Below are 14,184 nucleotides of genomic sequence, written 5' to 3'. Positions count from 1 at the left end.
TTGCCATTGACGTAACGTGTGATGTCGGCGAACTATACACATACGTGTGTGAACAAATGCACGTAGGGGGTTAACTGAAAACACGCCAAGCTCTGAAATGTTGCAATGAGCGCGCTATGGATATTCTGCTTTGAAAATTGTTTCGGCGCAGAGTCATAAATACGGTGCTCTTCGCGGGCCACGTCTTCGCTGGTCGTCTCGCACGCAACGTCAGCGCCTATTCGTCAGCAAACCAGCCAGAATCCTCTTTCATTGACAATTTTGTTATTTCTCACAGCTGTCAAGCCTCTACAGAGGTCTCTTAAGTGGAGGACAAAAAAGAAGCGTGGTACGCACATAGAATTGGTACCACAATACATTCTTGAAATTATTTATGTAAAGTGTATTTGTAATAGCAAATACCAAAAGCATTCCCAACTTCCGTGTCTTCCAATGTTCAATCGCATCCGGAAAAAAACTGAATAACTCAGTGAGATATGTAAGGCTGTGAGCTACATAAGGCAATGTAACTCTGGTTCATAACATGTTCTCCAGCTTTTCTTACATCGCGTGATGCCAACTTCGACAGAGCGTTCTGTTACTGCCCCATGTTCAGACCCCAAAACATTTATTCACAAACAAGTATTTACGCAACTGTTCTTAAGAACCAGCGCCATGCTGTCGTCATATGGGACTTGGCAAAGGATCTCGCGGCTGATGACAAACAGCTCTTACGAGCAAAGGGCTTTGAACTCAGACTCACGTGTGCGCTAAACCTAGCACGCGTGAAAGGTATCTTTTATTATTCTACATCCACGTTATATTTCAAGTTATGCTCGTATATAATTGGGCCGACTCTGAGTGCAGTTGTGCCATAACGAAACGTGCCAGTAACGCTCTTTATGTTCCACTGAAGAGTCAGCTTGTTACCTTCGTAGAAAATTCGGATAGGAGTGGCGATCACTACAATCGTCACTTCCAAATGAATAGCTTTAACCAAGGCGGATAATGCGCACCGCAAGGGGGCGTCATCATTAGGACTCAGGCGTCTACTACGTGCCATGAACTTGCTTGTCACGGCGCAAGGCATATCCGAAAGCTTCTAAGCTCAAATGGCTTTTACTGCGCAAAGAACAGAATAGGGATTTATATTAGTGGCGTCATGCCGGACTGCTAATGAAGAATGTTTTCGAAGTTGGTGCAGCCTCGTGTCAATTTTTTTAGTACGCCATTAATTACTAAATAACTTATTTATTTATTTATTTATTTATTTATTTATTTATTTATTTATTTAGTTAGTTATTTATTTATTTATTTATTTATTTATTTATTACACTTCGTTCAAATTTCGTTGACACTCGTATCTATGCAAATGCGAACCGCGTTAGCACAACTACAAGTGCCACGTTGTCTTCTATTTCAGGGCAGCAGACCAAACACTGTGAAAATATGAAGTAACGAAAATGCACAGTGTGCTCTGAAACTTTAAAAGCTTATGCGGCTCTCGTTAAAGCGTGTTATCATAAAAACTTCGCAAGCTCACCTTTGGGTAGGTTAAACAGAGGAAATCTTATGAAACAGTCGAGGCCGATACTGAAGTCAAGTTTTGAAGCAGGCTGTAGAACATTATCTGAAATCGACTGTCAATTTCAGCCTCGCCAGAACGCAAGGCAATCAGAAAAGCTTGTCGCGATATTAAAGTTAAAAAAGCAGGCAACAGTTCTTACCAGTTGCCTGGCGCACAGCTTCAGGAAACATTCATTAAAAATCGCAACAGCAGTGCTATAGGGCTCTTTTAGATCCCGAAGTACTGTGCGCTGGGTGTTTTCAGATAAGGACAAACCAAGGAGGTACCGACTGTCATTAATGTTCAGCAAAATGTTGGTGTCAGGTGAGAAAATGTCTCTCTAGAAAGGAATCCATCTTCGTTTTGTGAAACTTTAGCACGGCTTCTAGAAGAAAAATTATTTCGCTAAAGGTGGAAAAGAGCGTTTTAATGACTTGCCGATTTTACAAATTCAAGGGCCTATCAAACTAAAACTACCACATTGCACTCCGTCAAAATTCTTTTTCTATAAATCTACGCCACTAATACTGTTGGCCTACAGGAAGATAAATTTGTCACCCACAGTACGTTTTTGAAAAATTGCCAGACTGGTTTTTGAACGACTGCCTCTGACTGACATCGAAAGCAGGAGTTTTTTTTTTTTTTTTTTTTTTGCCGTTTTAGCTAAGACGATGAAGTTGAACAATAATTTTGACAAATCTTCGGAAAATTTCTCGCAAGCTAAGAAAATAAGTATGTAACTATACCATGTGCGTATTTTGTTATAAAATTCCAAAGAGGCCAAAATGGCAGTGGTTGTATCACGCCATGTCGTGATACAGTCATCGCCCCATTGTTCTGATGCTGTCATCATAACGTTGTCGTCGCTATACCATTGTCTTCATTTCAGAATAATCATCGTATTGTCGTCATGCCATCCTCGTCACATCGCCTCCGTCGTTCCATCATGGACGTTTACGGCATTTCTTCTGCGTCCTTCCATCGTCGTCACTGTGTCGTCATCATACAGGTGGGCATGTCACCATGGCTATGGCCGACCCTTGCGAGCGAGTGTCATAGCAAAGAGGGCCGATCCCGCAAACAGGCGCATATAGCCGAAGCAGTGAAAATCTCCACTGCAGAGTCTCAATAGGGATGTCCTCGGCAATATGGTGTGGTGGTAACATTGCTTACGTGCTAATCGCATTAACGTCGACAGTCGTCGGAAGATGAGTTATGTTGGAATATGTCTTTCTATCTCGCGATTACCCAGTTTGTTATCATTATCTATGGTTACCAACAAGCCCTTAACTATCTTACTTCCGTGGTTGATATCTTTCTTTGTGATGTTTTATTGAACTTGATTTTTTTTAATAACCTTGTTCGTGTTATTGGCTAGATAAAGACAGCAGCTTCATAGGGGTATTCTGTGCCTAGACGTACGCAGACATTGCTGCTGATCACCGAGCTACGAACTGTAGTCGTTGTGTATGATCGATAGTGGCCCTAGGTGCCGTGCCAGATGCGAGCGACACGGGCTTGCCTTCTTCCGGAAGCACTCGGAACTTCTGAAGCAAAGTTGTCACGTACAGAAATATTTCCGTCAAGGCAAGAGTCTCACCAGGGCACGCACGCCTGCCTAGAAAAGAAGAGAGTTGGTTTTGTAACTGGAGCTTGCGCTAGTTGTTTTTTAATTGTTTTTGTGTGAGAAAGAAAGAGGGTATTTGAGAGGAGTGTAGAGGTACAAAATGCCCGTTGTTATATATAAGCTGTATAACTATATATGCTTAAGCTTGTTATACTGGCAACGTGATTTTTTAAGTGTTTAATTGTAACCATGTTCCGGCACATAACCGGAATTTCGCGTACGCGTGCGATGCTCTTTAACTTGTATAATCTGTGGGCTTTGGCGAAGCTTACCCCCGTCGTCGGCATCGCTATAAATTGCGAATGAATACTTATACGCCGTCAAATAATCGTTTTTCTCTACCGCGCCAAGCCAACCCTCACGCTGCTCTCGTTTGGCCATTGTCGTTACCGCCTATTTCAAAACACCTGTGATCAATGCTTCGCTCACTGACATCACAGCTACTTCGTTCTCAGAGACCCATTACGCTTCTCGCATGTATAAGAAGCGGTTCTGAGCGAATGCTGATGGGCTCGCGCGCTATAGCAGGGGGAACGGGGTTCTCAAGGTATACAAGTGCTGGGTTCTAATCCCAGGTCAATGAGTGGTGCACAATTTTCTACATTTTATTTCTACGTTGACAGCAGGATATGTTGAGTAGAGCATCGGATAGGGGCGAGCATGCGATACCCGTAGTAAACCGACGTTGTCATTCCTCGTATAGCAATCGCTTTGCATAGGGCCCCAAACGCGCGGTTTAGGGATGTTCGCTTCAAGGAAAAAAGAAAGCCTGGCATGCAGAAAGACAACGCGAAAGAGAAGGTCTTGTGCTCTGCTTTTGCCGTGAATGGACAAAAGAAAGCTCATCGCCTTTGAGTTCCCGCAATGAGCGCATACCACCGCTGGCAAAATATCAATGCACTTCGGTGGAGCGTTGTTGACCATGTTTGGCACTCCTTAGAATACCTGCAATCGCGTGTGGTTCGAAAATGACATTCTTTCAATGACTGAGTTTGTATTGTAGATTCTGAATGCTATGGATTTCTCGACGAAGATGTGCCTTCTTTCTGAATATACAGTATGTACAGACAAGTAGTATAAAGAAACAGCGCCTGCCCGCAAAGAATTTCGAATGTCGGTAGTGCTGGATGCCGCCAAACTTGCTAAACCTCAACCAAGCCGGCGAGACCTTCATTTCCCTTCGCATACCATTCACGTCTATGCGACGGTTGGGGCACTGTGGAAAAAATTCAGCTTGAACAAAATTTATTTATACGTCGCACTCAAGGGAGACACTGTGGTCACAGTGGTGCTCCTACAAATTTGAAAGGTAGAAGGATCCCTGTTGTTGTTGTTGTTGTTGTTGTTGTTGTTGTTGTTGTTGTTGTTGTTGTTGTTGTTGTTGTTGTTGTTGTTGTTGTTGTTGTTGTTGTTGTTGTTGTTGTTGTTGTTGTTGTTGTTGTTGTTGTTGTTGTTGTTGTTGTTGTTGTTGTTGTTGTTGTTGTTGTTGTTTCAAAGACACGGTGCGCATGGTAGACGCACTGCATATGCTTTGCTAACCTTTCTTAAGTATAAAACTTTACACGGCACCGTCACAGCTACCGCTGTGACTTTGTTGCGACTACCAAGGGTTTATACAGATCGGGACTTTTTGTTTTCTTTTCTTTGTACTTGGATTACAACTGATCAACGGCGTTTGGCGGAAATCACAAGGTCTCTTTAACTGGTCCAGACTCACGGTAGCTTTGCCGAAACCTCACTGGCGCCGACTATGAGTGTTGCGTTCTTAATATGGGGATAGTGCAGTTTAAGAAAGAGCTTAGAGGATCTGAGAACATTTTCACTGTAAAGCAGCACTCACTTTGCGTAGATAAATGGTTGTTAATAAAAAAATTTTCCGAAATTTATTGTCCTACCGTAACTTGTAGTCCTGCTGGAAAATGAACGTTAGCCGGGTTTGTGGTAGTACGACGTAATATGGCTAACAGCGCAAAAATGAGACAAGAGATTGAGGGCATGGGAGAAACGGGTGCTGCCTACCATCTTAGGTTATTGCAACTAAAGCTGAAAATAAAAGAATCTGCAAAAGCGAAAGAAATATTCACACAAAACAAGAATAAGTACATAACTTACAAGGAAGTTCTGAGTACGCGCGGAGTAACAGTGGTGCCACTGGAGTAAGAGAGAGAAATGCTGGTTGCGGAATTTCTTTTAAATTTGGCCGTAATGCTCCCATTAAGCCGCAGCACAATTACCAAACACACAGGGTCCCATCTTAGTACATTTCCGAGAAAATTTTGTAGAAAGTGATGTTGCTTCATTTATTCCAACTCCTTTTGCCGTTCGAAGGAGAAGAAATTTATAAAGTATGGGCACACAAATGTAACAAGGAGCTAACCAAAACAGTGGCCAGGACTTAAATGCTTGATGCTTTCGTTATGAATGTAACACACTGGAGCTTGCAGAGAAACTTGAAATTCTGGCGATTGCTTAAGTTAGTTACAGTATTTAAACAGCGCACGGCATAGTACGCTCTGTTCTCATTGTGCAAAAATAAATAAGTAAAGGATCGTCTATGTTCCCCCCTGTTGCCTTAAGTACACAAATCATCGGCACAAGGTCAGTGTAGAGTGAAGGTGTATTCTTTCAAAAGTTCATATGCGTTTATATGTTAGGAAAAAGCTCTGTACTAGAGTAGAGAATACAGTTCGCTCTTCTATCAAACGACGTTCGTATGAAAACCACACCCTCCAATCTCGTACGCCCTGAAACCCATTTTGATAAGTGAGTGTTAAATTTTGCTGTATCGGTGCGATTTGTACTCTCTCTCTCTCTCTCTCTCTCTCGCTCTCGTTCTTTTTACAATGAGAGCAGACAGTTTTATGCCCTGCGCTGTTATCCGAATACGACATGCTGTTTCATTTTCATAAAAACTCAATGTCATCTCACCAAGGCTGAAAGGCAGGAATGCATGTGGCTTCTGTTCTACCTCAGTACCGCCAGCATTCAGGAATCGAGCCGGATCAAATATTTCTGGCCTTCGCCAGTGAGTAGAGTCGTTGTGAAGGCTCCACAAGTTGGGCACCACAAAGGTACCAGCGGGAATGTGGTACCCACTCAGGATGGTGTCCCTATTTGCGCTGTGATGTAAAAGAGTAGCAAAAACAAATAATCTCAATCCAGCAAGAACAGATGAAAGTCTTGGGAGAGAACATGCGTGGTAAACAGCTTATGAGCTGCTTCTCGCATACTTTTAATGTGAATATCATCCTTCGTATAATCAGCCCAGTTTTCCTTCCCGCTATCCAGTTATCTAAATATCCAACTATCCCACCAAAAATAGTGGTCGATCCCCGATATAGTGCAGCTTGTGGGCCGACCCTGAATGTAGGGCAGTGTAAATATGCGAGCCAGCCGCGTGGCTACGTGCCACTGGACGTGTGCCACGGGGTACGCGCCGCTCTCCAGTGAACGTCTTTGATGCTAACTTGGGTGTGTGTGACACTGGCTATGGACGGACTTCTGGGCGGCCCCGCCAGAAGGCGCCACGTGACCACGGGAAAGCGCGAGGGAGGAGCCCGGATGTGGCACACGCCTCATACGTGACGCGTTTCAGCTATTCACACACTTCGAAAATCATCGTTTTGGTCCAATTTTCGTTCTGACTTCTGTTGGTGGGAGCATTCATGCTATCATTCCTACGACGTCTTACTTGCACGTGGCTTATTGAAAGAAAGCAATCAATTTCATGCAGAGCAACATTTAGCAACAATTGCATGTACTCGCAGTACAAGCAGTTATTTGTCTGCAACGTGAAGCGCTTTATATTCTGAAGCTAAGCTTTTAAACTAAAGCTAATGCCCCTTTAAAATAGATTTAGAAATGTTCTGTTCTCTGTTCCCCTAATGGAGCTGTCCGCGAACTCACACTCTGTGCACGCTGATGGGTGAGATAGTCTTCCAGCGCAGCGTCTCCAGTATGAAAGCCATTGTCAATGGCATGCGGTGCCGGTATTCCCATTGCGGCGTCCTCTCGTGACCCACAATGGCGTCGATTTCACGTTGCAAAGTGGCCTGGTGACCATCCGGATCTGCGGCTGCGATGTACAGACACCACAGGATGGTTCTGCGCACCGGGTTTGTCGATGCTCCATAGATGTTGGCCACATTTCCTTGAAGGTTTTGCACTGGAGTGGAGTCATTCGGTTTATTCGCGAAATAGACTGGTATGTTACAAACTGTCTAATATGATCATCTTTCAAGATAGCAGCGACTCTGAATCCCACCTCTGAATGCAGAGAATGCACCTTCCCTCCACGACTCAACCCCCACCCTCCTTTCCCACCCCCATTCACATACTATGCCACTAGCACGGTAGAAAGAAAGCAGATTCTCCAATAACCCCGTCATGCCCCCTGTTTCACATCAAGAAAGTTACAGCTTGATCCGCTTTATTACTGGTCTTACAGTATGTACTTGTACGAAAAACTACAATGAAAGTTTATTTGTGTGAAAACCTAATTATTATAGTAATTAATTCATAATTTATAGCTTTTCTTCGCTTTTCACAACTGGAAACTTCTTCGATTGTTATGAGAAACGTTACTACGAGCAATGCGTTAAGTTTCCAGGCCATCAATAAAAATTTCGGGTTACCAAACTCGGCGCACCTTATATGATGTACTGGTAGTTACACGAGTTAAAGATTCTTTCCGAATCTTATATAACGAAATGCCTCCCCCCCCTACTTCGGGATTCTTTCGTTTCCCAATCCAGCCCTCGACACATTAGCGTACTTTACTTGAACCTTCTAGATAATGTATATCGCTAATTTGGCAACGGACTAATGTAGCTTCCGTGAAATTCTTAACTAGACAACTTTTGGGGACCAGTGCCACATGGTGCTTTCAGTAATTCTTGGAAGCACACTGAAAGCGTGCCAATGAATAGCGACAGTCGAAAAGTGAATCGTTTCTTGCACTTAACAGGGGCAACTATAATGTTCCTCACGAGTGTAACGACGATCAGTGCTTTCTCCTTGAATCTTCTTTAAGTATCCGTCAATGAAGTCCACATCGACGTGCTTGTTTAATTTTCCCTCCCGCTTTGTTACTTCATCCCTGTAAAAAAGAAGTAAGACGCCAATGCAGACTTCGCATACGAAATGTTAAGACACGAACGTTGACTCTGTGTAACGGGGCTATCTTTGAGCAAGAATATACTATTTTATGAATATATATATATATATATATATATATATATATATATATATATATATATATATATATATATATATATATATATATGGGTTTATTGACCAGTTGCCTTCACGAAAAAAGATCACGTTCTCGTGACGCCTGCGGCAAAAAGGACGTTCCACGTCCGCCGCCAGGGTCTGTGAGTGGTGGCGCTGGCTAACACTCCCAGAGTTCTACAAGTACGCAAAAATACCCAAGAAAGTGGATGGGGAAACAGCGCCGCGGTAGCTCAATTGGTAGAGCATCGCACGCGAAATGCGAATGTTGTGGGTTCGGTTCCCTCCTGCGGCAAGTTGTTTTTTCATCCTCTTTAATTTCCAGTGATTTATCGTTTCTTTATTTCATTTATTAAGCACAAGTAATTTCCCCTATGTTGTCCTTGGTGTCAGTGGTTGTTGGCTTCTCATGATATGACTAATAAATATCGGGCTCCTCGGTTAACCCCCTTCCTTCTCGTTTATATATATATATATATATATATATCTTCATGCACGCGAAATTACCACGCGACTGCCGCTCGAAGCTCTTTGCGTGTGTTCGCGTTCTTCTTTCATGCTCGGCAAATCACTTCTATATGTGGCACGTATGGAGGAACAGAAAACTGTATCGGGAGTTTTTCATGTCCCTCTGCCATTTTCTCATTGATACTTTTCATCGAATTATAATATCTGAGAAGTTGACTAATTAAGACTAAATATCTACTTAGGCGGAATGAAAAAGAATAGTTTGAGTATCTCCAAGCGATGGCAAAGACCTTTGTTCTGTCCAGCTACGTGGCATTTGCACATTTTTAAACTCTGACTAAAGTATGCTGCGACACCCTGTATATCTTACTCTTTTACGTGTTCTTTATTTGTACGTTTTTTTTTACGCGCAGCCCTGTGTACACTTACAAAACGAACGAACTCTCCCGAACCAAAGTTTTATTGTAACATATCTGTACCGTTCTTTGTATTGGTCTCTTTTTTGTCCAAGGTACGAATTGTTTCACCTTTTCCCTGTCCAAACCAGCCGGCATAAATAAACACTGTGCAGGGTCGCCAACTCTAACTACGACTGGTTAACCTTTCTGCCTTTCTATACATCCTCTCTCTCTCTCTCCCTCACTATAATGAGGCGATTATACTAAATGTATAGCAACAAAACACTCACTTCACAAGCTGTGCCATCTCCTTCATTACGCACTTCATAGTGTAAACTCTTGTCTTAGGGATTGTAGCCAGCAAAGCCCGAATCCCTGGAAAGAAGTCCATGAATGAGAAGAAGCTTTCGCTATGCATGAGTTTGGTGGATAGCCGCTCGAGGAAACGACCCCCGGGTTCTTCAGAGTGAAAGCGCTGTCCGAACATCAGTGCCGAAATCACGTTGGCCAAGCTTGACCCAAGATGTAGGGCCACCATAGTATGCTTTCCCTTTTCGGGGGAGAGAAGATCGACCAGATGTAGCACTTCCGCCTGTAATCACGTCAAAAGAGAAACACGTCAAAATTTGTTTAGATTTTGAAGTTTAAAGGGCCATTTATGCATTCTTTCCTGCGCCTAATTGGCAACCGTTTCAGTTGTTCGCAGTTTTCCTACGCGTCTTTTCTTACCATCTCCTTAGACAATGGATATAAAAGCAATTTTCTGCTGCCTCCCCAGTGTCTGAGAATGATCGCAGCTAATCTCAGAGAAAGGGGTACAAATATAGTGTACATGTGGCCGATTACGGTGAAAACTTGTGAATCGAAATGCAAAGAACACAATAAAGAAAAGAAGGCGCTTACGATGAATTCCTTGTATTGGTAAGAAGTAAGCTCTCCTCAATGTAAAGTACCTGTTCTTGTTCAGAAAGAGAATATTGCAAATCCGAATGTGAATAGGGAAATGATATATTGCGCAAAACCTAAAAAAGCCAGAAATCATGCCCAAGATAACCATATTTACAATTCAATTAAGTGAATAAAAATGATTCAGCATTTAGCTCTCTCAACCGGTAATTTTGAGTGAACGAGAGGAACCAGAATGAATTTATTAAATGGAAGAATTTCGTGAGCCACGCGTTACAATTGTCACAATGATAAGTGGTACTTCAAAAAAAGAAAGGCATCTCCCCCTCATTGTACTTAGCATTTCTTCCTTTCCTTATTTCGTTTCTTCCTTCTTTTTTTCTGAATTCTTTCTTTCTTTATCTCTTTTGCACTCACATGCTTTGTCCCCTAAAGGTAATGTTGATCTCGCTTGGTTGAATTCCAATACAACGAAGGCTACGCTGTTCCGGAACCACGCGGAACCAGGCGGAAGTCAAACATATAATTCCTTACTAGATACCTAACCGAAATGGTAACTGTGTTTTTGTCTAGTGATGTTTCCACAGTTTAAATTTTGATATGTCCTCAGGTTATGAACGTGATGTGTGTCCGGAAGAAAGTTTAGCCATTCGTCTACATGGCATTCGTTCAAACGTTGCCTGCCCAATCTATGGTTTACAACCTACAATTGACGCGATCAACGCAGTGTAGCGGGTATAATGTGTGCAATGACTTATATCGTGTTTTTTGCATCTGAACGTGCGTTCAGACCCCAAAAGAGCAGTTCTCAAACCTGCTTAAAGTTTACGTGGTAGCTCCTTCGACATGCAACACATTCTTAGACTTTGGAGCAGCTTTGCGAATGCTGCGCGTGCAACAGAGTCGCCGTTAGTCCTGTCAGAGACTGGACTGAACCACACGCTTTAGTTGCTTGTTACCGTGTGTGCTTGTGCTTGTTGTTTTTGTTTTGTTTTGTTTCGTTTGTCGTGCATGTTGTTTCATGTGCATTGTACGTGATTGGATCTTTACATGCATCACCTTTGTCATCAGGAGTAGCATTCTAGGCGTATGGTCAGGCAAACATCTCTAGCACCCATTAACGAATATATATCTCGCCTTAGCCACAATGTCGAGACATTTTTCTCCCTTATTCGACATTAACTCACCTGAATATGTTTCTCCATAGGTGTACTCACAAAGCCAAGGTTTCGTAATGCATGAAAGCAATATCTCCGATTCACTTGCCATTGCTCTCCATTCATTGCTAAGATGCCTGTATCAAGAAAATTCAAGAACTCCGCCATCAGATCAACATGCGCACGGTGGGTTAATATCCATTGCCAAAACCAGCAACAGCTCATGCACGAATAAAATGTTCACATCCGTCATTGCTGGCACTTCAAAGCACCATCCTGGAAAGCCGTCTTGGCTTTATCACAATTTCGAAACAACTTCTTTTGTGTTTCGTTCGTACGTTCCTTGCTTACAGTTCGGAATGCGTGTCCTTGCTGTCGAATCTTTATATGGTTGCTTTATTTCGTTCCCTCTTTTGTTCGAATTGATCACCACCAGAGTTATGATATATGAGATCAGAAGAACTTGTATTTAAATAATGTGATCGAGGTACCACAAAGGGACCACTGCACTCGCCATTCATATTCCCATGAGGTCATTATGGGAACATTAGTATGCATCTTCATTCTTTTACTCATCAAAGTGCACGCCGCAACTTAAGTCTCACAGCGGCACTCTCTAAATACATGCATTTTACTATACTTTCCTTGCTCTTATATTTTTATCCTTCCTTCTTATCCGTTCTTCTCCCTTCGCCCTCCACAAGTGTAGGATAGCTAACCTGTCATGTCTTTGGTTAACTTCCCGGCATTTCCCTCTCCATTTCTCTCTCTCTCTTCCCTCGTTTTTAATGGTGACAATTCAAATGCAGCTGCGCTGAATGCGTGTGCTGAAGCATCGAACATCGCATCGAGCATCGCATCAATCATCGGGATATCGGGTCTAAAATCTCCGATATCGCGAGTGAGGGCTAGAAGGGCCATTCCCTGGCCATTCCTACCATTTCGCGTGGAATATAACCACCCTTCGATGATGGCTTTAGGTGAGTGCTCCGCAAAGGGGAAGTTTTGGGATGAGTTCCTTTTATCCACTTGGATCAGCTTTTGTGTACTCCACTAGTAAGAAAGCATATCTTCTTTATTAAACGAACATTAGACACAATGCTTTATTGATAGATTGAGAGTAAAGCTCTTCAAATATTTGTCGACGAGACTTGCAACCTTGCACTATATCCGCCAAACAAACATGCCTTGTCAACCGCACTCCAGAGTGAAATAACTCCCAATCGACCAGTGAACTACATCGTTAAATTCTTTTGTCCTTAATACAATGTTAAACAAATGTTGTCTGCGGGGGTTGGTTCTCATGATGTTGGATCAACAAGCACGCCATAAGACGCCGTTCCGCGCTGAAATGCAATGTTATCAAAATACGATTACTGGCTTCAGACACACGAGCCACAACTTTTTAACTAGAAGCTGCGCTAGCGTACGGGCAATTGCGCTCTAAATTGCATTAAATTGATGGAACATCTTACCAATGTATCCAAGTTCTCTGAAGATGAAATTGTCGGGGCGATAGAGCACGTCAGGATTTGCAAGCGCCTCCCGTATTGAAGGAAGGTCGTTAAGCACAACCACATCCTTGAATCCGAGCCTGAGCCTGCGAACACCGAAATATCAGCGCTGCTAATCAAACAGAGCACCTTGTGTAATGAAATGAGGCTTCATGAAAGATTTACTGCTCGTTAAATTGTGGCATCCTTGACGAAAAAGTTGTGCTTGTATTCTTAGATGGCGTCTTCATTCAGAAGTAAAGAAAACATACAAAGAAACGTTATTGCTAACGAACGTTTACTGTCCTACGTCATCAATAAAAGCAGATAGCTTATGATTAATTTAGGAAAATTGAACTGCATTTCAGAGCTTATAAAGCTTCTCATTTTCCTTTCTTGCTTTATACCTGTAATGCAATACACGACACTGACACTGCAATATGCTCACGCAAGCGAAAAAAAATCACTGTACAAATGAGCACAGAGTAAACTTATTCAAACGGAAATCACGTCTATGCAAGTGATACGTTTTCATCCTAAAATAGTAACAGTGCCGACAATAATTACAAAGTACGATGAATCGTCCGACACAGTGTTACACTCAGTCATTGCTGCTCTGTTTTGTCAAGTTGAAGGCGCTCACCTTACAAGTGGCCCATATTTTTCGCTCAGTTGTTTGAAAGCAACGTGATACGGTCCCTTGATGAACGGAAGATAGCCGAGTATTGGCAAGCCACTCGGACCAGGCGGCAAACGCTTGTCTTTGTCACCATTCCTCAAAGTGGTGAGCAAAGTGACAGTAATGAGCACTCCAATTGCGATCCACAACCACATGGTAGCCGATTAAGAGGACCTTACACCAGTGGCGACCTGTAAGAAAATATTGTGCTTCGAAAAGGGTCGTGTTCACGCACACGTGTACCAATTCTTGTACCAGTTAGAAACACGTAACGTTGTGCATTAATGGTCAATGGCTTCGTCACCACCAACATCGTCAAAAAATGGCGTAAAAGCACTTGTGACACCCTTTTGTTGTCGACGACCAGGTGTGATAGGCGGGAAATGTGACGTTTCAAATGATGCGAGATGCCGTAAATCAAAGTGCAGCGCGAAGTATGAGGCACCATTCTAGAAAGTTGTATATTTATCTGCTCCCTCGAAGCAAACGCACTGTTTTTGACACTTTCCACACATGAACAAATACCAGAAAATGGTATCATTGTCCGTCTACTGTGGCCACAAAAACGAAAGGGAACGTCTGATAGTGGGCCATTTCTCAACTCTCCTTGACCAAACTGAGGTCTGTCTCTCTCAATCAGTTAAGCTAGAGACAGTTGATTAGAAAGCAGTAGAAAAA

At 42.7% G+C, this 14,184-nt stretch overlaps 1 protein-coding gene across 1 annotated transcript; it reads right to left on the bottom strand.

Annotated features, from left to right (window-relative positions):
* Positions 1-1,226: 1,226 nt before the first annotated feature.
* On the bottom strand, positions 1,227-13,719 carry LOC126535773 (cytochrome P450 2J2-like). Its single transcript, XM_055073289.2, has 8 exons — positions 13,471-13,719; positions 12,803-12,934; positions 11,365-11,554; positions 9,562-9,863; positions 8,162-8,271; positions 7,080-7,338; positions 6,102-6,292; positions 1,227-3,164 (listed from the first exon to the last, which is right to left on the bottom strand). Exons 1-8 carry the CDS (start codon positions 13,659-13,661, stop codon positions 2,986-2,988), a joined length of 1,554 nt encoding a protein of 517 aa, XP_054929264.2. The 5' UTR covers positions 13,662-13,719; the 3' UTR covers positions 1,227-2,985.
* Positions 13,720-14,184: the final 465 nt, after the last annotated feature.

Source organism: Dermacentor andersoni, chromosome 4 (assembly GCF_023375885.2).
Source record: "Dermacentor andersoni chromosome 4, qqDerAnde1_hic_scaffold, whole genome shotgun sequence".
Lineage (NCBI taxonomy): Eukaryota > Metazoa > Arthropoda > Arachnida > Ixodida > Ixodidae > Dermacentor > Dermacentor andersoni.
This window is presented reverse-complemented; position numbering and strand designations above follow the sequence as displayed.